Source organism: Microcaecilia unicolor, chromosome 8 (assembly GCF_901765095.1).
Source record: "Microcaecilia unicolor chromosome 8, aMicUni1.1, whole genome shotgun sequence".
Lineage (NCBI taxonomy): Eukaryota > Metazoa > Chordata > Amphibia > Gymnophiona > Siphonopidae > Microcaecilia > Microcaecilia unicolor.
In genome coordinates this window covers 22,509,440-22,536,126 of record NC_044038.1, presented here as the reverse complement: position 1 = coordinate 22,536,126, position 26,687 = coordinate 22,509,440, and the positions used below count along the sequence as shown (strand labels likewise).

At 41.7% G+C, this 26,687-nt stretch overlaps 1 protein-coding gene across 8 annotated transcripts in view; it reads left to right on the top strand.

Annotated features, from left to right (window-relative positions):
• The window catches only part of SUN1 (Sad1 and UNC84 domain containing 1), a 152,971-nt gene extending 126,284 nt beyond the window's left edge, over nt 1–26,687 (top strand). For all 8 annotated transcript variants that reach the window (XM_030212205.1, XM_030212203.1, XM_030212200.1 and 5 more), the window contains 8 exons: nt 1,243–1,286; nt 2,036–2,174; nt 3,363–3,611; nt 9,306–9,390; nt 11,205–11,320; nt 14,558–14,725; nt 20,626–20,718; nt 24,798–26,687. In XM_030212205.1, coding sequence (XP_030068065.1) covers nt 1,243–1,286; nt 2,036–2,174; nt 3,363–3,611; nt 9,306–9,390; nt 11,205–11,320; nt 14,558–14,725; nt 20,626–20,718; nt 24,798–24,911 — 1,008 coding nt within the window. In that variant the 3' untranslated portion in view covers nt 24,912–26,687. The remainder of the gene's footprint in view (nt 1–1,242; nt 1,287–2,035; nt 2,175–3,362; nt 3,612–9,305; nt 9,391–11,204; nt 11,321–14,557; nt 14,726–20,625; nt 20,719–24,797) is intronic.

Below are 26,687 nucleotides of genomic sequence, written 5' to 3'. Positions count from 1 at the left end.
CACCATTCATCATGCCTAATAGGCCTTGGCACTCCAGAGGTTGTGCACTGAAGTCTGGTGAAGGAGGGAAAATGACAGGTACAGATTTTAGACCATCAAGGATTACAGTATAAACCCAATCATGCCAGCCAGAGGTAGGGAAGGTTAAGGGGAGAAATTTTTATAAACTGCCCTTCCAAGCCCTGAGAGGTCACCAAAGCGGAGTATAACAAATTTACCATATAAAGAACACAGTACAAATTTAATGAAATAAAAAACTACCCAGATCCACCTGTCAAAGATGGAACGTGTATAATGTTAAAAGAAAAATAAAAAAATATATATTTCTGTGTGTGTATATATATTAGAATACAAGTTGAAAGTGATTCTCAAGTTTTTTGTTTTTTTTTTGCTTTTATGACAGCTGTTTGGTATAAGCAGGAGAATGTTGAAATTTTTGAATCCACCCACCCCACCTTCAAGATTTGAACTCTTCACCTAGTGAAATGTTGAAAAAATACCTTATGCATGTTATACAAATTTCTCAAGATTTGATGCCAGCAATATTTTGTGTTTTTATCATATTTCAATGAAGGGGACATGGTACATGTTTGATAGAGGGGATATGACAGGTGACTCATTGAAATTCATTAGAGAACGGCTTCAAGTGTTGATTGAGATTGGATGCTTAACCAATATTTTAAAAATGTAGAGAAGCAATTTGTAGGTAGAAAAATAGGAAAATCCTGCGAGACCTAGAAGAGGATGGCAATATTTATTGCTCCATCCTGGAGTTCTGCATTTGGGAGCATCCTTCCATTTAATGTTTCCTTATAATGTAGTAGTCACTATCTCTCTTAAGTACTTTTTTTTTGTACCCTTCACACTTGACTATCTTTAAGCTACCAAGGAGATTCCTGGTGGGACTCCTTTGAGTGGACCTTCGTAATATAAGGATTTATAAAGGTCATCTGCTCTATCTGACACATGACCAATTTCCTCTTGATATTTTTCTTATTTCCTCTTATGTAATATTGGATTTCTCTCTGTAGTGGACTACAGCTGAGAAAAAGAAAAAATAATTCTTTTGTATTTTTTTTCTTCATATATCCCTTAGGGGTGAACATACTTACCTGGTTGTTAGACTCAGCTATTTCTGTGCAAGTAATATTACTTGTTTGAGTTGCTGAAAACTGATTTGTTAACCACTTTTTTTTTGTTTGTAATTTTTTTAACAATTAAATGCTTTTCTTTATTTTCCAGGAGCTCCAGATAGAAATGGACCTGACAAAAGCCAGAATAGCAAGGTAGGATTTTTGTATGTATGTCATGTTAGGGTTAGGGCAATCTGAATTTTCATGTATAACACATATTGTAATCTTTGTGTGGTAATTGACATTGCTTGATTGACACAGTGGAGTTTGGAGGTTTGTAGATGATACCTCTGTGAGTATTGCCATTTTCCAAGTTGATCCATATTGCTTCCTCCTTTCTCTAGGCCCCCTGAATTTCTGTTGCTTTAATACTGAGTTGATGTACTGGATTACTTTATACCAGGCTATATTTTAACTTGCATATAACTGTCGCCAAATGCTGCTTAAATGAAAACAGAACTGAAATGCAATTGACTATATACTGTACTTTGAAATTAAATGGAAGAAAAGTTTTTGAAATTGTGATAGTTCTGGCTGATTTTGTTTTTGAAAACCTGAGTTGCATGTGGAGTACTCTGTGCCACTCCTCAATCCAGAATCAATCTTGATGACCACCAACAAAAATACTGACAAAAAGAAAGCTAGTACATGATCTCCTGTAGGTGAAATCCCCCTACCCCCCTCTCCTTCTTCACATGAAATTCAAAAAATACACTGTACAGTGAAACCCCAGTGCCTCAAAAGACCAAAACATTGTACTCTGATCTCAGATGCCTTCAGAAAACAGTGGAACAAAGTAATGGTAGATTATTTTTCAGGTGTATCTGAAATTAGAAAATTTCAGCTGTTGAGTAGGCATTATCTGCCTTGTAACTTTAAATCTTATGCTTTTGCTTTACTAGAGGAGATGATGAGAAAGATCAGCATCTCATGAACAAGATTCATCAGTTGGAGCTAGATTTAGCACAAATTAAAATTGATCTATTGGACTGGCAAAGTTTGAAGACAAGCTGTGAGAAAGTAGATACCATCTATGAAAAGGTACACACTAATAAAAGTCTCTCTTGATTTTTCTTTGCATGCCCTAATGCAGTGTTCTTTAATGTAAGGCCCAGGGGCTGTTAGCAGCCCCCGCCCCCCCCCCCCCCCCCCCCCCCCCCATTGTCGTTCAGATTTTTTTTTTCTCCTGTTCTTCGCATCTGGAGTCAAGCTTCTGACAGGGGAAAGTGGATGGGGGAAAGAGCCACATCCTTGAAGGACATTTGTAAATAAAGAGAATACATATGAATATGCTCACCTTGGGGTACTCCCATGAAAAGTTTGAAGGCGGGCTGGGCTGTTGGGCATGGATGTCCTTGACATACACTGGTCAGCAGTGTCGCAGCCTTGCATCGGAAGATATTTGATGGTTCTCCATCAGCTCATTTGAATCCAAAGTGGTCCCAGCTTAAAAATTAATGAAGACCGCTGCCCTAATGTATCCCAATAAGGACTAGTGGTCATGTGCATAGCTTTCACATACCCACACAAGTGATATTTGGGAATAGACTTAGATTCAAGCCCAGTGAGAACTGATATACCTTTTTGGCACCTGAAATAAGAACCTATTGTGGGATTCCTCATTAAACTGCACACTTACGGGGTGGGAAGGAAGGGGCTTATCCCAGTCCCCGGATCTGGTTGGTTGGACTAAAGGTATCTTGACTGTGTGAAGCTTAATAGTTTACCCAAAAATGGGAAAGTACAGCAAAGGACACTGTATAAAATGTACACTGGCCCTAGGCATATTTTTTTTATAATGACTTCAAAAGTTGGCTGAGCTAAAATGTTACATTATAACATGCACTCTGTAAAGGAGAGAATACTTTTTAAGTGTGGTTTCTTTTTGCAGGTGTGTACTGATGTTTTATTGCTATGAAACTGCAAAACAGCACTTGTGCCCTGCTTGCAATTTGTGTTAGGTTCATACCTTAATATAAGCACCTTTCTTGTGTTCCCACTACCACTTGGTTATACACTGTGTTGCTAATTCTACACATGCAAGCCTCCGGGCTCCTTGAAGCCCTAGAGTAACACTTTTACAATATCATTCTTATACAGGTTGATTTTAGGGATCTGTTTTGTTTTATTACTTGATGACAAACAACTAGATATGAAGCTAATGATTAGAATAAAGCAAAAGAACCTGTATATAATAAATAATCACTTATGTGTATTGATGGGTTTTAGGTTGATGACCGAATTAAAGAATCTGTCAAGATGACAATATTTGGTAATCAGGAAGAATTGCCAGAATCACTGCTGCAGTGGCTCTCATCCAACTTTGTGAGCAAAAATAGCTTCCAGGCTGTGTTGCAAGAACTGGAGCTAAAAGTTTTCAAGAATATTACACACTATATAACTGTAACTAAGCGTATTCCATCCTCGGACACAATGGCCAGTACAGTCACTGCAGGCATATCTGGCATTACAGAAGAGGTAAGCTTTTTCCATGCTCAGCTTCTGTGAAAGAGAATGGAGCTTTCTTAACTTGCTAGACAGTTCAATCATTAACTTTGCTTGGTATAATTCCTAGAAACTTATAACATTACAAAAATAATACTCCGATTATTTTCTTTCTGTTTGTTTATTACTTTACAGTTGCTATATATTATATCATTCTGACCCTAAATAGCTTTTGGCTGTCTTACTCAAATTTTTGGACCGGAAGTTGGAGGATAGCTTAATAGTTAGAGCAATAGACTAAGAACCAAGTAAGCCAGGGTTTGGATCCCACTGATGCTTCTTGTTCTGTTCAGTAACTCACTTAATCCTCCATTGATTCAGCTACAAACTTTGATTATAAGCCCTCTGGGGACAGGGAAAATGCCTGCTGTACCTGAATGTAACTTGAAGCTACTATTGAAAAGGTGTCAGCTAAATCTAAATTCCAGTTGTATCAGTTGAGCCTCTAGGTTTTAGGTATTCTTTCTACATATATGCTTGTTCTAGAATTCCCAAGACACGTTACACAGAAAATCTGTATTATCTTTATTAGGTAGATACTGTCTGTATACTTTGCATGGATTCATATTGCAAAGAGAACAATTTGATTATAAAAACTGCGTATTAGGCTATAATCTACATTCTGTTTTGTCTCTTCAGTCCAGACATGTGGGTTTATACTCTCCCACGAGCAAATAGAGACTGATAATCATTGATTTGATTGTTATCCCACAACAAGCCAGTATTTCCAGGGTTAACTGAAGGGTATCTGACAAACTAAGTGAACCTTCAACCATGCATCCCCCCCCTCCCATGGGGTAGTTCAAGGCCCTGTCTTTCTCCTCCCTACCCACCCATTCAGCATTTCCTATCCCCATACTGTGTCTAACATTTCTCCTGCCCTACCTCTTCCTGGACCCAGGCTGAAGTTTCATGCAGATCAGTTCTGGCTTGGGACCTTTAAACATAGGTCTGCACTCAAATGCTGCTGTGTCTTCCCTCTCTCCTCCCTCCCCCTCCCCCAGCCAAAACACAGTTTCTGTCGGGGCAGGTGGGACGTGGTAGTGCTGAGAGCATGCTCCTGTGTTTATAGACCCTGAACCAGCACTGAATGTTTGCAGCTTTGGCCGAGGTTCACAAAGAGGTAAAGAAAAATGCTGGACACAGGGTGGAGGCTAGGGAAGTAGAGAGGAGATGCTGCTCTCCTGTCGCACTGCAGTGCCTAGTGGCAGGCCAGCCTAGAGTATTTCTAGCAGATGATAGGTGAGATAAACCTGTGCAGTCTAGAGCTGGTCTGGAGCAGTGTATGTTGGGTTGAAGGCTGGATTGGGGAACTTCCTCCTAGGAGGATGTGGTCAACACCTTGGACAGTTTGGAAATTTAAAAGAGAAGATCAAGAAAGCAAAGTGCTGCTTGATTCAGCCTGGGGGTGCTAAATCTATTGCTGGATCCCCTGCCCCAAATACCATGCTGGTGATGATATTGAGGGTGTTACTGCTGTTCCCTCTATCTTCCTCTACCTTTGGGAGGGGGGCCTGAGGTGGTTGCTTATGCAACTTCAGCTTTAACCAAGAAAAATAGCATAGGGCAAAGCTGAGCAGGATTGTTTAAGGAGACGGAGTCTGAGTGGGAGAGTGGACAATTTTCGCTGCCACATTTAGCCAGTGAGAGGCCGCAGGGAGAAGCAAACAGTGAAATACATTGTGATGCATGCCAAGCACAGCCATCACTGAATAGACTGTAGCAGCTGCCAGGCCAACATCAGAGCTAGCAGCCAGTGCCATTTGTGTGTGGAGAAACAGTGAGCAGAGAAGAGCACAGTACCAGATCACCAATCTGAAATGTGGCAGTGGGGCCAAATATAATCTCAGTGTAAGGGGGAACTCCTAGCTCTGAGGTGACTGCAGGTTTGGTGGGAATGGCATCATTTTCTTTGGGACACCAGAGGAGTTTAGTTAGGTGGACAAGCCTCTGAGGTTGTCTGGTAGGAGGTCAGATGAAGCCTTCCCCAGCATTGAGTAAGGCATTATCACAAATACTGAGGGAGGACTTTAGCCCTGAGTTTGTGCTCTTAATGCATCGGACCTTCTATCTCAGGAGAAGCATCTGCAGTGGCTTCCCAGCTGAGGTAGAGTCCTTCATTACCAAAGAGGCCTAGACTTGGGTTCGAGGAGATGCTGGAGGATTCAGCAGATTCTCTGAAGCTACTGGATGAGCCGTTGGAGATTCTGAGGAAGTCCATGGAGTAGGCCCTTGAGGAAGGGAAATGCTTCTGGTAAAGGTGCCACAGTTGCCTACATTTTCCATAGGGATGAGTTATCTTTAATATCCCAGGTAATGATGCTGCTAAAGGTCTTGGAATGCTTTGCTAAGAGCTCAGCTTCTGAGGATCTGTTGCTTGAGGGGATAACAAAAATGGCCAACGTGTTCCCTGTGTATAGAATGATCAAGAATAAGATCATGGAAGAATGGGACTTGCCGAATGTAAATCTCTGAAAGTGGAAGTGTCTATGATGCGGCTCTATCTGCTAACTGTGGAGAAGGAGGAGAATTGTCTCTCTCAAAAGTGGATCATACCTATGCCAATGTTTAAGGAACCAAAGACTGATGTACAGAGCCACTTTTGAATCTGTCTTAAGATGTGTGTGTTGGCTTTTTGGTGGCTTTGTAGCTTGCATCTGCTTCCAGTGGGCTCAGTAGTTGTAAGAAGGCGTCCCTAGCGGAATTGTTAAGAGTCTTGGAGGTAGCAAGCCTAGAAGCAGGTACCACCTTTCTGGTGGATGCGTTGTATAATTTAATCCAAACATCTTAAGACGGGCAAACAAGTAGAAAAGGTGACGGTAAAAACCAGAAGGATGCTTGGGTGCATAGGGAGAGGAACGGCCAGCAGGAAAAGGTGATAATGCCTCTGTATAAGTCTCTGGTGAGACCTCATTTAAGAGTATTGTATACAATTCTGGAGACTGCACCTTCAAAAAGATAGAGAATAGGATGAGATTAATGACCCCAAGTAAGGGGACATTTTGGTGTAAAGTGCATGGTGGGCCAAAATCAAAACCTTAAAGCCAATCTAGTAAAGAATCGGCAACCAATGTAAATAAAGGAACAATGCTGTCACGTGATTGTCTGTTACCCAAATGGAAGGTGGCTGTATTCTATAGCATCTGGAGATGCTTTAGACTAGCCATTGGTAAGCCCACATAGATTGCATTACCATCATAGGCGCCCGGTATAAGAGGCTTGGAGAGGCTAAGCCTCCCCCCTGCTGCAGCAGTCCAGCTGCTCTGAGGGGATTAAATTGTTGATTTACCGCCATCCTCACAGCAGGTGCTGCAGTGAAAGCCCTCTAGCAGTTGTAGAAATTGGTTTATGGTTTGTTTACCTTACTGCTGGGAAAGCAGGGGGGGGGGGTTGGCTGGAGGTGTCCTGGGTTGCCAGGGTGATATTTAAAGAGGATGACTTCCTGACCTGCACTGAGGACAGATAGCAGCAGAACGGATACTGGGCCAGCATGATCAGAAAAAGTCACCAGACAACAAAGGTAGAAAAGATCATTTTATTTTCATTATAGTGTTTGGAATATGTCCACTTTGAGAATCAGGTGCTCAACATTAAAAGTTTATATTTATTTACTTATTTGTGGCATTTTATCCCACATTAAACATGAATTAGGGTGTTTTGTGGCTCTACATGAGAATTGTGATGATATGATCCCTTGTTTCATATTGTTGACAGTCTGCATTTTCTGTATGGGTGGTATGTAGCGCTATAGAAATGCTAAATAGTAGTAGTAGTAGTAGTAGTAGTATATTGGTGTATTAGGTCTGCCCAGTGTAATATTTATGGTACAGTAAGGTTGAGTGTGTTTTTGGACAAAGTTGTGCATAGTGTTTTGCAGTTGAGCAATTGTGGTTAGAATATGCTTTGAGCAACCACTTTATCCTTTGACATATGATACATATCTAATATCTAAATTTAATAAAAGGTATTGTGACTTATTTTTATTTTTTCTGCGTGTTATCAGACAATTATGGATTTAAGCTCCACCCCTGGCCCCCTAACCCCGCCCCCTTTAGCCTCCCCAAACAGTTGGGCCACCGACCGCCTATGATTACCATAATCTAGTCTTGAAACCAACAAAGCATGGAAAAATATATGAAGATTAGCCTCAAGAAAATTCTTATGCAATAATGCTGTACTACACTAATGTACAACACTAGAAATGTGCTCTTTAAAAGACAATGGTCAGTAATTGCTCCCAGATATCTAAACATCTACAGTGGCAATATGAACCAAAGATGGCTGGTCCAAGTGTTCACAAACCCATCTGGTGGTTTTATCCACATTCACTGTCAAACTATTCTCCCTCAACCAAGGTGCAGCTGCATCCAGGCAACGTTGCAAAGGGCCTAGATTAAGGACCCCAGAAGGTATCTGAGCCACTAGTAAGAGGTCATCCACGTATCAAACACCTACCCCTTGTTCCTGTATTATTGAGAGTAGGAGCTGATGTTAAAATCTGTGATAGTGATGAACCCTGAGGTACCCCACTGCCTAAATCCCCTACCACTCCTGAAATTTACTGGTGCTTAGAAGCAACTTCAGTAGTTGGGAAGGAAGCCAGTGCTAGGCAGACTTCTAGGGTCTGTGTCCCAAAAATGGCAAGGATAGATCAAGATGAAGTATTTTATATCATATGCTATGAGTGAATCTCAGAGGAGGAGGGGAAGACATCTTGAGGTTGATATTATTATTAGCATTTGTATAGTGCTACCAGACGCACGCAGCGCTGAACACCTGATACAAAGAGACAGTCCCTGCTCAAAAGAGCTTACAATCTAAATAATACAGACAGACAAGACAGTTACGGGTGAGGGAAGTAATGGGTGAGAATGGAGGAAGGGACAAGGGGAGGGCAATTGTGGCTAGGAGCTAAAAGCAGCAGTGAAAAGGTGGGTTTTCAGCATAGATTTGAAAACAGGTAGAGATGGAGCTAGACGTGTAGGTCCAGGAAGTCTATTCCAGGCATAAGGTGCCGCGAGAGAAAAGGAGTGAAGCCTGGAGTTAGCAGTGGAGGAGAAGGAGGAGGACAAGAGAGACTTGTCCAGTGATAGTGAGTAAAATGTGCAATTAGCAAACAATAACAGGTAACTGAAATATGGATTAATTATAACACTAAACATTTGCATACTTCCTGGAAAAGTACCTAGGAATATCAGGATATATAACAGCCTCAGCAAAGAGATTCTGCTCTCTTTTCTTCCTAGCTAGGACTGAAGCAACAACCAGGACTACTGGGTAATTTTTCAAACTCCAGGCCAATCAGAGCCCAGTCATCAAGTTTTTAAAAGTATACTGCTGCTTGCTTCCTTCTTGTGTTAAAGAAAACATTCAGTTCCCTATAACAGCTTTACAGTAAAGAAACACCACCTGCTGGCCAAATAGGAGAAGTACACCAGGACATAATCAAGGCAGGAAAATATCCAATACATTTTACAGGTTTAAACACAATATTTCTTCACACAGTGGTACTAGCCAAACAGGCCAGCAGTATTATAGCACTTGTCAACCTAACACACAAAAAAAGTGTTTAGGTCAGTGAATTTTAAAGCCTCTTTTTCTGTAATAGTTATTGGCCTGGGTTTTCCTTGCACGTAAAAAATAGTAACTACTTTCTCCCTTTTACAGGAGGCACGCATCATTGTAAATAATGCATTAAAACTCTATTCTCAAGACAGAATTGGTATGGTGGACTTTGCCTTGGAATCTGGAGGTAAGTCAGCAGGAAGTCCTTGGGTTTCACATTATTACAATAGTTTTGTTCAGTTTAAGTTCTTGCCTGAAAAGTCTTTCCCTGTATTTTCTCATTTAAAACATCTGAAGAAGCAGCAGTTTCCACAGTTTGGAGACAAAATAGGCAACAAACTGTTCTTCTGGTTCTGTGTTCAATTTAAGACCTGTTATTTTGAATTGTAGAAAAGCTTGTAATTTCCGTTCTTTTTTTTTTTATTTTTTATTTTTTACTATTTTCAAATGAAAAACAAGTATAGTACTGGATACATTTTGGGATATAACAAATTACTTATGCATTATTCTTTGCTATGTATCCTATACTGTTTATTGTAAGCCACATTGGCCTCAAACCTGTTTGGGATAATGTGGGATATAAATGTCACAAATAAAATAAATATGTAAGGGCAAAATGTCAAACCTTCATCCAGGATGACACCTAAAACTCGAACAGATAGTACTAGTGAAGGTTACCTGCTATGGTAACTGAGCAAACTAAGGGGGTAAGAACCGGAGCGAGAAAGTAAGACCTGTACATTTCCTATAGTTAAGCACAAGTTTATGTGCGTAGATCCAAGAGGCTATCTGATCCAATTTGGAATTGAATGATTGTATAGAGGCAGAGTTTGATGGATTGTTACTTGCAAGGAGCTGAATGTCATCAGCCTAAGCAAAAACATCTAAATCTAGAAACTCGATTAAAAAAAAAAAAACAAACAGTAGTGGGGAGAGAAAATTATTGAAGAGCCTTGTTGGACACCACAGGATAGGCAAAATAACGAACCTAGTTTGTACACTTGGTTGAATCTGTTAGAAATAAATAAATGAACCCAATGTAGAGTGAGGTCTTGGACATCTATTGTAGAGAGACGATTAATAAGGGCACAATTGGCTATGTCGAATGCCATAGAAAGATCTAAAGAAATTAAGATTACTGTTTCATTGTTGTTGTGGTATCTGAGTATACGCGAGATGAAATCCATCTCAGTACTTTGCGAGTGCCAAATCCTGTCTGTTAGTGCAGGACAGAGCGCTGCTGTAAATGTTCCTCAAGATGAAGACCAACTGCTTGTTCCATTAATTTAGAAACAAAGGGTAGTTGTGCAATAGGACGATAGTTGGAAGTCAGAGCTGGGCTTACGGTTTTGTCCTTTAATTTCGGGTTGATGTAGGTGTTCTCCCAACTCCTAGCAACAAGGATGTAGTAAGCAGCAGACATAGAGCTGATCTTGAAGCCAGATTGACATGGGTCCAGCTAATTTATTTCTTGTAGCCAAGTACGGAGTTGAATATATACTGTCTGTTCTATAAGTGTGTGTCTCCCCCCCCCCCCCCCCCCCCCCCCCCCCCGAGGGATGTTAGATACTGACTGGCAGTGTTTTTTTGTGCTGCTGGCAGCTGCTCTTCCACAACAGAAAAATTTTATTGACCCTCTTCAATGAGGCCTCTACTTTGTATCTTTACATTATTGACTTATTTTACTTGTAAACATACAGGAGATGTCTTTTTTTGACAAAAAGATTTATTACATTCATAAATTCATATTGTGTGGTCAAATCCTCATAAGTTAAGGGTGTTGCTTTTCTTTTTTTTAATTACACACACTTTGTTAAGGTGCATCCTATTTGTTTGGAAGGGAGTTTATGTTCTATTAACAGAATATTGATGTAGCAAGCATTAAAACTTGTCTGAACAAGCTGGACTGTTACTTTAATACAATTCAGGAATATGTGGGGAACAGGAAATTTCTTTAGTGAGAGATGTCATAAATGTTCACTTGACTTTTATCTTTTTAAGGTGGTAGCATTCTTAGCACTCGCTGTTCAGAGACCTATGAGACCAAAACAGCATTAATGAGCCTCTTTGGAATTCCTCTCTGGTACTTTTCTCAGTCTCCCCGAGTAGTAATTCAGGTAAGTGAAGCACAAATAAATGGATCTGCCCTGTATGATGCTAGTGCTGACTTCTTGTGGGGGGGCGGGGGGTGTTTGTTTTTAACTCCAACTATTTGTTAAACTTTCTTTCAAAATACAAACTTGCAGCATACAGCAATTTTTGCCTCATAGTTAGCTTTCATGATAACTATTTATTGTCAAACTTTTACTACTTCCCTTCCCACCCTATAACCCCCCCCCCCCCCTTCTAGCTGTGTATCATACGCAGATTTTTAAAAAAACAGCCTTTTTTTCCTAAAAAGTATTTCCTGGCTAATTTAACCCCAAAATGTTCCAACCCAAAGGTGCCTCATTGTTTCTTCAGGTGTCCCATGAAACAGCTAGAACCCCCCCCCCTTTAGTTTGTGTCTGCTGTAGTCATCACCCCCAAGCCCTCTATCACATCGAGAAAAAAAAAGGAGATTTCCCAATTTGCTGAATATATCTAGCTAGTATTTGACCTCAAGTCCCCTTCCATATTAAACACCACTAAACTCTCCCTATATCTTCACAGCATCCCCCCCACCCTGATTCACCTACTTAGTGGCATTCCTAGCTTGTTTGCCACCTAGGGTGGGTCGCCACTGAGCCCCCCTTCCCCCCCCCCCCCCAAAGCTCATTACCCCATCATGTGCAGCTGTTAGCTATGCTAGTCCTCTGCCCTGGAAAAAGAAGTAGCGTTTGGGGGCAGGCAGAGCTGACAGCCACGCGCTTGCTCTGAGCACCCTCTTGGTGCCTGCACCTGGGGCGGACTGCCCCCAACACCTTGCCCTTGATACACTACTGCACCTACTCTCCCCCATGTAATCCAGCCAGGAATAGGTAGTTGAGCCTCTCTGGGTATAGAACTATTAATATAAAATTTGATATGCATTCCAACCTCTTTATATTCCAAAATATATATATCTCTTTATATTTTTGTAGTTTTGCTTATATAATTGAGTTTGAACTTTTTACATCACACACACACACGTAAACAAATTATGCTTTTATGTCATGCCATTATGCTGGTATAATTTCGAATGGTTTTGTGTATGTAGTTGCTTTTAATTGTTTCCTTTCTTTATATTTATATTTTTATTTTAATACATGCTGATGTATTTTTCTGTTTTATAGTATTCAGTACAGTCACCCTGCTTTATATGCTTTATTTACTATTATTGTTGTTTTTATCTCTACTTCTAATTCGTTATTCATTGTCATATTGATTTACTAGTACTTGATTAATTTTTCTGTTAATATATGTACTTTTCTCTATCTTTTATGTTTACTTTCATATTTAATTTTGTAGACTCCTGAAGAAGGCGCTACAGCGCCAAAACACAGCTGTGTTGAGTTATATATTTGTTGGATGCTACCAATAAACTATTTTTAATCATATGTCTGTCTCTCTGGTTGGAAAGACCCTACCTTCCCCACTCCTTCTCTACTTTCTCACTGGACCTTTTCCATGGGGATCAAGTGCACCTCCACATCCTGGGTGGTCTCTCTTTTGCTGGCCTGGTTTCTGCCAGATTGAATTAGAATGGATTTAAAAATGCCTGCAGTGTAGCTTACTGCATCTTATCAAATATGCAATCAACCTGTCATGAAACGCCTAGCACCCACCTGGGGCTAACCCTGCGGCCACTACCCTGGCACCCTCCACCCACCGCACTGGGTCTCACTTCTGGGTGAATCTCCCACCCGCAAGTTAATTCTCTGGTGGTTTCTAAGGACACTGGGGCCACAATCTTGGGGGTCCCACAGTTCCTAGGAAACACTCACAGACCAAGCACACAAACTACCAAGATTCTGAGTCAGTCTAGGATGACAGAGCTAATAAAGTAATAGATTTATTATCATAAAAAGTTAGAACAGTGAATGGTGAAAAGATGTAAAAACTAACAAGAATCAACATTAAAACTAACTAAACACTTTCCTACTACCTAAGTAGTACCTGGGGAGTTCAGGAAAAATTGTGCACAGGTTTTGAGCAGGGTCTCAGCAGAGATCTTCACTGTCCACACTCCCACTCTGAAACTAGGAAATTACAGCACATTCTGGCTGAATCTTGCACTTCAGGGCCAATCAGGGCCCAGAGCATTAACAATGAGGGTATTTGGCCAATGGCACTGCAGTTATTTCCCCTCAAAGAAGCAAAATAAAGCCACTTAGACCCATTCTTAAAAACAGAAGTGCATAAAAATCTCAATAAAATTTAAAAAATGAAGGTGGATCTAGTATCCTTATATACTGTACCCTTCTGAAAATGTTTATTGTTAACCAAAAACACTTCTAAAATCACTAGGAAAAGTCAATGTAAAAAACGCTATGAGTTCCAGCATCCATCTTGGATGCGTTCCATTGACAAAGTTGGGCAGACTTATACGGTCTATGCCAGAGCCGGTGGTGGGAGGCGGGACTGGTGGTTGGGAGGTGGGGATGGTGCTGGGCAGACTTATACGGTCTGTGCCAGAACCGGTGGTGGGAGGCAGGGCTGGTGGTTGGGAGGCGGGGATAGTGCTGGGCAGACTTATACGGTCTGTGCCCTGAAAAGGACAGGTACAAATCAAGGTAAGGTATACACAAAAAGTAGCACATATGAGTTTATCTTGTTGGGCAGACTGGATGGACCGTGCAGGTCTTTTTCTGCAGTCATCTACTATGTTACTATGTAAATATGCAACAAGTAACCCTTAGCAACTTCATCAGCTGAGTATTCACATGCTAGTCACTGAGCAAAATAAGATCTTGAAGTAATCCTATAGGGGGACTGGGTTCCTTTCCATTCTGTTGGAGGTTTTGTTGTATGTGGTCTTTTGTTTGTTTTGTTTTCCTGGTTCTCTGTTGTCTTGTAGCTTGAAAATTTGAAGGTATGTATTGTCATCCCTTTAAGCTGTGCACACTTTGATCTGTGTAAATGCATAACTTGAGCAAATAGTCCTAGCTATTTTTAGGGCAATTTTCAAACCTGCCTATTAGCTCTACCAGCAGATTGAACCGGTTCTTAAAAGGAAGGTATGCATGTACCTCTGAAAATTTAAAATAACCTAGAGGAAAAAGTACCTGCAGAGATCTGAACCTTTGTTTTCTTTATTGGGTGGGTGTGGGGGTAAAAAGGCAAAACTAAGCATATGTCTCCCCTAATCTGTTATCTTATTGGGGATAACAAAAGATGCATAATCTGCCTTTCCCACTGTGTTGATAACTTCTTGTTTTGTTTTAATTTTGTAGCCTGATATCTACCCTGGAAATTGCTGGGCATTTAAGGGTTCCCAGGGTTACCTTGTAGTTAGACTTTCTATGATGATCTACCCTACAGCATTTACTGTGGAACACATACCAAAGACTCTCTCGCCAACCGGCAACATCACAAGTGCTCCTAAGGATTTTGCAGTATATGTAAGTTGCATTTGTTTCTTGAATTAAGTCAGTGAGAACCTAAAGTGTTCGATTAATTTCCTAGCTCTGATTTACATTTTGTGCAGTGTAAAAGTTCTAGAAAAAAATTGTAAACTAAGACACCACTTCCTACACATTTATCCAAGCTAGGAATATTTCATTAGCTGTCCAGAGGTGAGCATTGTGATAATCACATTGGTGTTACATAACTGGATGTATGGCAGCTTCTGTCTTATTAGAACCTTCTCAAAGTTCACTAGGTGGTGTCAGAGTGACTGGATCCAGTTCATTCACTCCATTCTTGATGGTGATACAAGGAGAAATGGAGAGCCCCTAAAGAGGAAGGGGGATGTGTTAAGTGACTGAGTAGCAAACAGTCTGCATTTCTTACTGTGACTATTCTGAGCTTAGACTGGAAAAGGCACACTGCAACCTATACAGCACTGAAGCTAATCAGTTTTTTACTTTTCATTGACTAGATATACAAGCTACAACAAGGTAGTAAGTGGATATGTTCTCACAACACTGAGTTGGGAATTTGTGCTTTGCTGTCTGCCCTACCCAAACCCTTATATGAGGACCAAATGTTGGTACCATGAGTATTTTCAAAACCCATGTGCTGATGGTGTTAGTTTGGAGTATCATGAGCTTTGAAACCGCTCACAATGCTAACATCAGGTTGTAATTAAAATGGACTGTTTTAGTCATGACCTGTTAGAATTTCCATCGTTAGTAGTATTGTTTTTTACTTTGAATTTTTGTAATGCCTAGATTTCTGATCTAGTTTATCTTAGTAATCTGACCTTGAACTGCAAAGGTATAGGCGGAACATAAATCCCAGTGTAATAATATCTTCCCTCAGGTCAGATCTTAGACACAAGGCCTCGCGCTACCAGGGGCGCCCCGTACTGGCCCTGGCATATCCCTCTCACCACCTGAAATCCAGCCTATCAATCGCCCTTCTTGTGGGATCTGGTACTGTTCTCTCGCTTCCTGCATCTCTGCCCTCTTTTAATCGTTCTGCTGTCCGCCGGCAGCATCGGTGAAGTAAGCAGACTGCCTTCGGCGGCCACGGAATCTTTCCCTCTGCTACAACGCGTCCCTGGGCCAGGAAGTTTTAGCAGAGAGAAAGCTCTGGGGGCTGCCAAATGCAGTCTGCTTACTTCATTGATGCTGCTAGCGAGCAGCAGCACAGAAGATTCAATATGGGCAGCGGGAAGGGCGAGACTAGTACCAGATCCCACAGGGGGAGGGGTGAAGCAAGGAGTGCTGCACCTGCCAATTTGGGGGGGGGAGGGGGGAGAACCACCACATCACCAGGAGTGGGGAGGGAAAGGATAAGAGAGCGCCACACTGCGAGGAGGGGAGGATGGCATCGGAGAGATGCCAGACTGGGGGAGGAGGGAAGGGGACGGGATGCCAGAATATGGGGTGGAGTAAGGCAGGGAAGGAGATAAGATGCCGGAAGGACATTGATGCCAGACTGGGGGGCAGGGGGAAGGGCATTGATGTCAGACTGTGAGGTGAGTTGGATAGGAGAAGGGAAGGAGATAGATGTCAGACCACGGAGAGGGGTGTTGGGGAGGAGAGAGATGTCAGACTGTCAAAGGGAAGAGAATGAGAGAGATGGCAGACCATGGAGGGAGAGGAGGAGAGGGGAAAAGAGAAGGGAAGGCGATTGATTCCAGACTGGAGGGAGGAAATGAAAGGAAAGAGATGCCAGGGGAGGGGAACAGAGTAGAAGATGGGGCTAGGAGGTGTGGGGGGAAGGAGCAGGAGATGGGTGGGGCTAGGGGGTATGGGTAGAGGGGAGGAGGACAGAGCGGAAGAGGATGGGACTAGGCAGTGTGGGTGGAGAGGAAGAGGAACAGGGCAGGAAATTACGGATAGAAGAGATGGAGTGGGAATTTGAGGGGATGGTGAATACTTGGCAGTTTTTAGGTATGGTGGGGAGGTATATTGATTGGTTGGGAGAATGAGTGAGGGTGTGAAATGAGGGATATGAGAAGAGGGGCAAGAAAAAGGGATGATATAGGGAAAGGTTGAGACATAACATGAATGACCTGGAAGACTGGAGAGAAGATCAGAGGCATTGAAAAGGGATGGGTCTCTGAAGGGGTTGAGTGAGAGTGGAAATGGCGCTAAAAAGATGGTGAAAGAGAGGCTATTGGGTATAGCGTAACAGAAGAATGGCCTTTGAGGCAAGGGAAGGAAGGAGAGACTGGGATGGAGCTGGGACTGATAGGGTGATGAGATGCAGTGGAGAGTAGATAAGGGCTAAGAGGTTGAGTACAGAGGATGGGAATGGGGGACTAAAGAAGTGGGTGAAAGATGGGGCAGGGGTTTAGGAGACTGGGTGAGGAAGAAACGGGGGGGGGGGGGGGGCATTGGGAGTGCTGGAAATGGGATGAGAGGGAGATGGTAAAAGTCAGTAGATAGATGCAAGTGAGAGAGAAAAGTGGGGGGAAAAAAACATGAAATGAAACATCAGTGCCAGACAGATGTAGAGAAGAAAAGAAGAGAGAAAAAAATGGAAAAACCACCCTGGAAAAAATATAGGAGAAGACTGACACATGGAGAGTGGGAAAGAGACTAGGCAGATGCTGAACGGGAACACAGGAGAGATGCTGGGAAATCTAACGAGAGGTCTGTACCTCTTGTTGGGGCTGCGCGGGCTTGGAAAACTTATAAAGTGTAAAAATAAAAATCGGGAGGGGACAAAAATGACCAAGTGCTCGTCAGGAGCATCCTTTATGGACAGCCTTGCCCCTGCCCCCCCCCCCCCCCCCCCCCCCCCGCCTGAGGTTGCCACCACTCCCCCTGCATTGAAATCAGAACTTTAAGCAGCCCCGGCCCCCCTCCCTTCCTTCCTTGAAATGACAGCTTCCCGCCATCCTCCGGGCCCTCACAGCGCTTCTCTGGACTTCCCTCCTTTCCTCCCTGGTCTGACGAGGGCAGGCCAGGGAGGAAAGGAGGGAAGTCCGGAGAGGCGATCAGCTGTTGTTGCCGGTGCAGCGCCTTCACACAGCGGTGAGAGGCGCTGTGAGGGCCCGGTGGGAGATGGATGGGGGGGGGGGGGGGCGGAGGATGGCGGGGAAGCTGTCATTTCAAGGAAGGAAGGGAGGGGGGCCGGGGCTGCGTAAAGTTCTGATTTCAATGCAGGGGGGAATGGCAGCGGCGGGGGGGGGGGGGGGGGGGGCAAGGCCGTCCAAAAAGGACATGTTTTTTGTTTTTGTTTTTTTGACGTCCTTGGCATGCGCAGAGCAGCCAGCATAACGCGTGGCTGCTCTGCGCATGTTCTACAGGCCGATTATCCGACAGTTTTACGAAGGATTAGAGAATGCAAGTGAGCTGCAACGAGCAGCTCATTTGCATTCCCTTTCCTTCATGCATAGCCGTTCCCTACCGATTCGCTGTGGAATTCAGTATGGAACGGCTCTTAATGACGACTTTAGTGCATCTCCCCCCCCCCCCCCCCCCTCCCGAGTGGGTTTCTGCACGAGTTTGTGCTTAGTGCTTTGCAGTAGAGGGATTATGTGTTGGCCTTACTGAGGCGACTTTAAAACTTTAATTTTATTTTAGTTTGTCATAACATCAGATAGGGTTTGTGAAATCATCAAATGTACATACATGTCAATTTTTACAGGCAGCGGGCAGTAGTACTGGTCTGCACAGGGCACTGCAGTTGTTGCTAAGACTGGCCCTGTCTTCCCTGGTCCCTCAAAGGTAGATGAGGAGCAGTGATAGCAGGCGAGAAGCATTGGGGGTGGGGGAAGAGACACAGTATGCACACACATTCAGTCTCTGCAGGTCATTTTAGGCTGCTTGATCACAAAAAGTGTGGGATGAGGAGCAGCTCAAGCAGCAGAATGTGTGCTCATTGTGTTTCACTGGCCTGCTTGTTTTTCTGCATTGGACTTGTTCCATAGAAAGCAGAATATAAATCTGAAACTAATTAAGAAACTGAGAGAAACCTGGAAGAGGAGAAACGGAGAGAGGAATGTAAGGACTAAGGGAAGACTGAAAATGATCAAAAACATGGGAGGATGAGGAGGAACCTGAGGAGAGGATGAAAACTGGGGGGGTGAAATGGGCTGGAGATTAAAGGGTATGGGGGGGCAGTGCTGGAGGGGAGAGAATTGGAGGAAAAGAAATTAGTTGGTGAGTGGCAGGCAACATGGAAGGAGCAGAAAGGAGGGAGAGAAAAGCGTAATGGAGGAGGAGCAGAATGGCAGTTGAGACTGAGAGAGGAAAAGAATAAAAGGATTATGCGTTATATGTACACCTCCCTTTTTGAAACCTACATCAGCCCATCTGATGTTTGAAATTTAGTCTGAAAATGTTTTGCCATATATGTCCAGAATGAAATACAGGACAATAGTGCATCCTTTTTTGCTTATGCAGGACATAGGATAATTTAAAAAAAAAAAAAAAACAGAACTGGCCTTTACATTAAAATAGAATACCTGGCCACCCTGAATGCTGCGTGCCTTTGAGACTTGAGGTTTGAATTTATGGTATCGTCCAGATGAAACAGAAAATGAAGGCTGATAAAGACCATATTGCTTCTCCAATCTACCCATCCATACCATCTACTATCACTATCTCTCCCTTAGAGATCCTATGTACTTGTCCCAAGCCTTCTTGAATTCAGATACAGTCTCTGCCACCTCCACCGGGAAGCCATTGCACAAATTCATCACCTTTTCTATAAAGGAGTATGTCCTTAGATTACTCCTGAGTCTGTCACCTTTCACCATCATCCTACTCCCTTCATTCCACACCTTTCTTTCAGTTGAAAGAGACTTCGCCTCTGAGTATTTATACCATGAAGGTATTTAAATGTCTCTATCGTATCTCCTCTCTCCTGAGGGGCTGCTGGTTGTGTACTTTTGCCAGTGCTCTGGAATGGTGTATTATGGGCCCGATTAATCTTCCCTAGACACCAAATTGGAAAACAGCATCAACTTCAGTGAAAACAAGGGTTGGAAGACAGAGCACATGAGAGGCCTTAGCCACTGGCTCTTAGCCAGATATCTGTGCTGGAAATTGCTGGTGTAAGTGATGATTGTTTCCTGTTTGGGAGCTACCCACTCCCTGTTTCTGCCACTCCAAAACAAAACACAGTTGGTTCCTAACATCTCTAATGCCACCTAGTGGTACATGAAGGTATACAAAGTTGAAGGTCTTATGAGAAGCTTCATGGAGCCTTGCAAGTAACAGGTCATGTGACAAATTAGTAACTTGTGGGGATGCTGTTTGCGGAAAAGAACAATTATAAGGCAAATAATTACTCTCTCCCTCCTTTTTGTAGAATACAAATCATTTGTCGCTATTTTTGTACTTAGTTCCTGACCACTTATCTTACTTTAATGCATGCTGATGTGTAAATATGCCACTCTAATTCTTAGGATTTCGCAGTATGTTACTGATGCAGCTTAGGGTTTTGTTTTGTTTTTTACAATTTGTCACACTTGTAAAAGAATCTAAGTTAAGTCTTGACATATTGTATACAACAAATTATGTTGACTAATTATTCACTCGATACAAAAGATTCTGCTGCAAATGATGAAAATGTTTGTAGCATATGGCGTTAACTACTTCAGTTGTTTCATCAGTGAAAAGCACCCATTGCTGTCGCTGTAAGTCTGTGTAGACGTACCAAAGGCCCTCTTCATGGGTAGTTTTGAATAGAATTTGGTAGGAGTCTAATTGAGGCTCCAGCTTTCGTGGCAGATTTCATTGAAATGTATCCACAGAGAGCACCGCTAATGCTGGAAGATGGCAATGGTGCCTGGTTTTACAGGAGCAGAAATGGCCATTTTTGTACCGTACTGCAAGCGTGCTCATTTTCAACCTAGGGTGTCTTATGTTGACATGAAAGATTGTTCTGTTTACAGGGACTTGAAGATGAATATCAAGAAGAGGGCAGACTTCTAGGCCAGTTCATGTACAATCAAGATGGAGAGCCGCTGCAGACTTTCCCCGTGACAGTAAGCACGTTTTCAGTAAAAAAAAAAAAAAGATGCATTTTGTTAGGCAATGAATGATAAAAGTATGCTACAGCAGTATTCATAGTGCTTAGTAGCAACCCAGCAAAGATTTATACCAATTTAATTAAAATGATAATGGTTATAATTTACTTCCAAAACATACAAGCCCTACAAATAGATATTTTGATAAACTCCTAGAAAAGGCACCTACAAAGAACATACTTCAGTTTATTTTTTTGTTTTAAATATGGTCCTGCCAAACAGACTTTTGTGAAAGCTGCTGCAATATTCAACAAATATGGCAGTCTGAGATTGAAGTCTTGCATGATGGGGGCAATTGTATAGTAGATATCGGCATCTTTAAGCTTGATTATATTGCCACCAGTTTTTAAAAGCAAAACCACCTGTATTGCTTCCCTTTTGAAAATTAGCTCCAAAATATACTGGCTAAAGTGCCAACATACGTTGTGCCAGTTGTTTATGCAGGCAACGGAGTAGAGGCAAAATAGTTTGCATATATTTAGAAAATGTAATGCATGCATACTGTTTTATTCCTCTCCTTAAGCACACTTATGGAAATACCAATCTGGCTAGAAGTATGAATATTTTTGGTTGGGCAGAGGAGGGATATAAATAGCAGATATGGCTATTTATGGCTTATCAACCCCAACTGCTTAGTTTTTATTTTTGTTTTCTATTGTATTTTAATGTTTTATGTAAACTGTTTTGAATGATTTTTGGTTGGTAAAGTGGTATATAAAATTTTAAATTCTACAATCCCTTCTTTTCCCTTGGTGATCCTTTGTGCTTGTCCCATACATTCTTGAAATCAGATACACCCTAATTCTATGGCACTCCATGTGCAAATTCGGGCATGGCCCCGATTTGCACACACAATTTAATTAGCATTGATAATTGGGTGCTAAATTCAGTGCTAATTAGCATAAATTTGAAATTACGTGGGTACATTTTATGCACAGATCTGAAAAAAGGGGTGTGGCCATGGAAGGCGAATGGACAGATCAGGGACGTTCCTTGAATTTGCCTGCAGTGTGTCAGAATAAAGGAAATCTGTGCCTAAGAATTTACATCTGGTTTCAGTTGGTTTAAATTTTATTTATAACCATTTAAATTTTTACAAGCGATAAAACAACTTGCTGGAAATACAGAGAAAGTAATATGTAGGAATTATTTCAGTCAGGTAATTCTATTCTCTTCCTTAGACTCAGTTGGTTTAAATCCTTGCACTTAAAATTGAGCGCAGATCCCACTACTAAGTGCTACTCTATAAATGATGCCTAACTTTGAGCACCATTTTTAGAATAGCTCTTAGCACTCGTTTTTTGTGCCCAGATTTGGACACAGTTTGGTCCATAGCCTCCTTGTCTCCACTGGAAGGCTATTCATGCATTTTTCACCTTTTTTATATAGAAGTATTTCCTTAGATTATTCCTGAGTCTGCCTCCTTTCACCCTCATTCTATAACGCCTCAATCCAGAGCCTCCTATGTATTTATACCATGGAGGTATTTAAATGTTTGTAATCTCCCCTAACTTATCTTTTCTTCAGGATGTACATAGTTACATCTTTAAGTCTGTTTGTATGTTTTACCGACTATTTTAATAGCCAGCCTTTGAACTGACTCATCCAGATTATGTCCTTCTGAAGGTGCCGTCTCCAAAAATGCACACAGTACTGCAGTGCAGTCTCACCAGTGACCTAAACAGAGGCATCGTCACCTACTTTTTTCCCAATTGCCATTCTTCTCTCTTGGGGTCGTCATTAACCTCGTTCCAGGAGGGAGACCTTTTGGCCAGTTTGTTTTGAGCTTCTATCCTAAAGTAGTGTGGTCCCTGATTCTACCCATTGAAATCAATGCTGCAGATATCATAGTACATTCTGATAGGGCTAAAGTCTCCCTCTTGGAACTGGGTAACTTCGAACCTCTACTATCTGTGCACCCAGTCATGCTTCTGGCCTTTACCATCACTGTAGCTACCTGTTTGGTCACCTTAAGATCATTAGATACTGCTGTGTTGTGCATAGAACTTCACCCCTTTACTGTACTGCTCACTTGTGATTTTGTGACCTTTGCATCCACTCTTACCTACCAAACTCTAGACTGTTCCTTAGGCTTTGCTAGACATCTCCTCATATTTCTGCACCTTCCATTGTGTCTACTCTTTGCAGATTTTTCATCCACAAAAAGGCAAACCTTTCCTTGATGTGCCCCCTTTCTCTTCAATATTGCTTAAGAAACGGTTGAAAAGAAGAGGCCCAAGGCAACCCCCTTTCATTAGAGTGTGCTCCATTCCACTTCACCAGTTACTAATTTAGGGCTTCTTTTACAAAACCATGCTAGCAATTTCCACACAGCAAATGAGAGGAAGCCCATAGGAATTGAATGGGCTTCCTCTCATTTGCCGCACAGAGAATCAATGGCGCGACTTAGTAAAAGAGGCCCTTAGTCATTTTGGATCCATAATAAGGGTACTCAGTTTATTTATAGGTCACCTGCATGGAGTCCTTTCAAAAGCCTAATTGAAATCCACTTCCCTGATCCAGCTGTGGTCACCCACTTTCTGGCAAGACTTGACTCAGATCCTGTAACTGTATTCCAGGAATTAGCAGGAATCCCGTTAATATAGTCACCACCTAGCTCAGTCTAACTGCCTATTAGTTCCCCACCACCTTCTTACTGTCTTTTTGTGAAGATGAGCCACTTCTGCCTGTCTTTCTGACCCATTCCTTATTCTAAAGAAATACTGAAAAGGTCAGACAGCAGAGCTTCCAGAACTGAAGTTCCCTTAATGTTCTCTAATGTATTTCAGTTGATCCCATTGCTTTGTCTACTTTTAGAGGCCCTTTTACTAAGCTGTGCTAAGAAATGGGCTTGGCGCGTCCTTACGCTGGCCTTTCCTAGTTATAGTTTATTACATTTACTATACTGCTCTAGCTGGCGAGCAGAGGGGTTTACAGATTTAAAAATATCAAACTACATAAACATAAAAGGAAAAGAACTATAATAACAGAATAGCACACCAAACACACGAGAAGAAAGGGGGGAAGGGTCAGACAGCTTAGTAAAGGTGAGGCAGTTACGACCTCAGAAAACCATCCTCATAGGCCTGTGTACTTAAGCCCATTTGTAGCAACGGCTGTAAATTTGACCTTTTCTATTCTTTGAATATAAGGCATTGCTAATGTTAGCATTAGCATGTGACCATTTCAACAAATTAATGCAGGAGCACGTATCGCTGAGGGCTCCAGAGTCATGTATGCACTAACCAGTTAGCGTGGCATGCTAGGTTATTATGCTAGCGCACATATTCTGTGCCCTGATGTGCCCCTCCAATAAATAAATACCGCACATGACAAAACTAATGCAGAATGCTTTAGTACATCCTGGTTAGTCCACTTTTGCTGAGTTAGGCGCACATTAGTGCCTAACACAGATTAGTAAAAGGGCCCCTTAGCTAGCTTCTTACGAGCAGAAAATCACTTGGTCTGCTTCACATTCATTCCGGTTTGTCCTTTTTCTTTGGTACTACTACAGTGTTTTCAGGCAGGCAGTTTACCTGGGTAAGCGCCTTTGAAAACTGTTTTCATGGTTAGAGAAACTAGTCAATACCCTTAGAGGTCCGGCTCTTAAGGGCACTTGAGACTAAACTCATTCTAAATTTTTTTCAGATATTTAGCTTTATTTTGAATTGTACAATATTTATTTAGCAAATACAATGCCCTACCTATTTGTTAAATTTGTTGGATTTGTTGCATATTTCTTTTTTTTTAATTTAGAAATTTTATTAAACACATGACCACATTATACATTTGTCACTCCATACAGTAATATCTATTAATCCACGTGGTTTCCAACTTTTCACAACCGTTTACTTTTCATTTTCCCCCCCTCTTCCTTATCCCTAAATCCCTCCCTTGTTGCATATTTCTTAAGCTTGGTCGACCCTGCAACAGTGAATGTGACCTAGTTGAAGCCTTTAAACAGTGGTAAAGGAAAGATTTTCATCCCCTTTCCAGACATGTTTGGATACTAAAAATGTAATTTGTCTCTCTTTTAGGTGGAAAATGAAGATCCCTTTCAGATAATAGAACTACGGGTTTTCTCTAACTGGGGCCATAATGAGTACACTTGTCTTTATCGGTTCCGGGTACATGGGAAGCCAAGTAAATGATGACCTTTTCCAGACATAGCCATATGGTTGCACATTTTATTATTTGTATATACTGGAAGTCTCAAACACTGGAAATTTCAGGAATAAGGAAGCTGAATGGCAGGAAACAGTTGGCAGAATAATACACGACAGAAGTCTGATGCTCAAACTAGCTGCTGGTGATCACTTTCTGTTTCGCTAATATATCCATGCAGCCTGTTCTGGTTCATAAATAACCAGTTAACAAATGAGAGAGCTGTACTGTTTCGGTTTTATGGTAAACAAAAAAAAAAAGTTATTAAAAATGAATAAAGCACTTGTTTTGTTTTTTTTTTATTTTATATTTAGTATACACTTTTTAAGAAACTTGCCAGATGTGTGAGTTTGTGATCCTTGAAGGTTGTTTTCACAGCTGGCAGTTTTATGTCTGTGTGTGTGTATATAGTGTATATATTTTTGATTGCAGGGGAAATCCGGTATAAACTGTATCAACAAAAAAAAAATCAGTAATGCAGCGTTACAGAGTGGGGGAATGGAAGAGGTTCAGCTACGTTTAACATTGTTGGCAGATATGTGGCAATAAAGTGCATGTTGGTGGAAGGAGGAATATGCATGTGTGTGGCTGGGGAGGGGTTGTTTCTTATTAATGGAGGGGGTGGTATCTTATAATTTAGCAAAATGTTTCAAGTTCTCTTTGATTCTGAGCCCCTACAAGATAGCTAGAAAATAGGTCATGATTGATTCTAGGCAAACCGGAAAGTCCAGCCTGACCTGGAGGCAGCAGGAAAGCCAAGGAAAAAAATAACCAATGACAACCAATATAGCAGGAAGATTAAATTTATCAACAAGGTGCAAATCTGACATAGCCATGTTTTGGTGAGTGCCTGCATCAGGGTTATGACATCTGATGTAAATGGAAAGAGAGTTGTCATAAAAATTACACTTAATTGGATAACATCAAATCTAGAGTGTTAAACAGTTATTGATTTTTGGTGCTATTTAACACTTTAGATTTGATGTTATATCAGTTTGAAATCATATGATCTTTCCATTTACATCAGGTATCGCACCCCTGATACAGGTGCTCACTGAAACGTGGCCACATTGGGATCACATCCTGTTGATTAAATTTAATCTTCCTGCCATACTGGTCACTGTTGGCTGTTAGTTTTTTACTTGGCCTTGCTGCTGCCTCCAGGTCATTTGGACTATCCGGTCTGCCTACACATACTGGGCCTCTCTATGAATGAGCTGTTTGAGATTTGCTGGAAAGAGATTCCCTTCAGTCCAGAGAGCATATATTTCTATTTCTAACTTTTGTATTTCTGTTTTCCCTTCAAATATATGTAATACTACTTACTAGTAGTAATAGAGCAACAAAGTATTTTGAATAGTGAAGTTTGCAACCAAATCTAAAATCAATGGTGGAGTACATTAATCTGCTCATTCCTTTCCCAACTACTCAGGTACCATCCCTCTATTCACCCCCTCCCCCAGATTCTGCAGTTGGAACATGTAAGTCTTCAGGGAAAACTGGAAAAGAGATGTCGCTGGTTCAGTGTGTGCTCCTATAGAAAACATTTTCATCCCAGCAGAGAGTCTCGCATAAATACTGTCTGGCAGCTCGGGGACCTATGTGTGTACTCAATAATGGGACTTCCCAAATCTGGCCTGGTGACACCACATACTTTCATGATTTCAGCATATCTACAAGAAATGTGCATGAGAGAAATCTTCATCGCAAGCACATTTATTTCATGCAATGTTCATTGTGGGTATGAAATTGGGAGCTGCTTT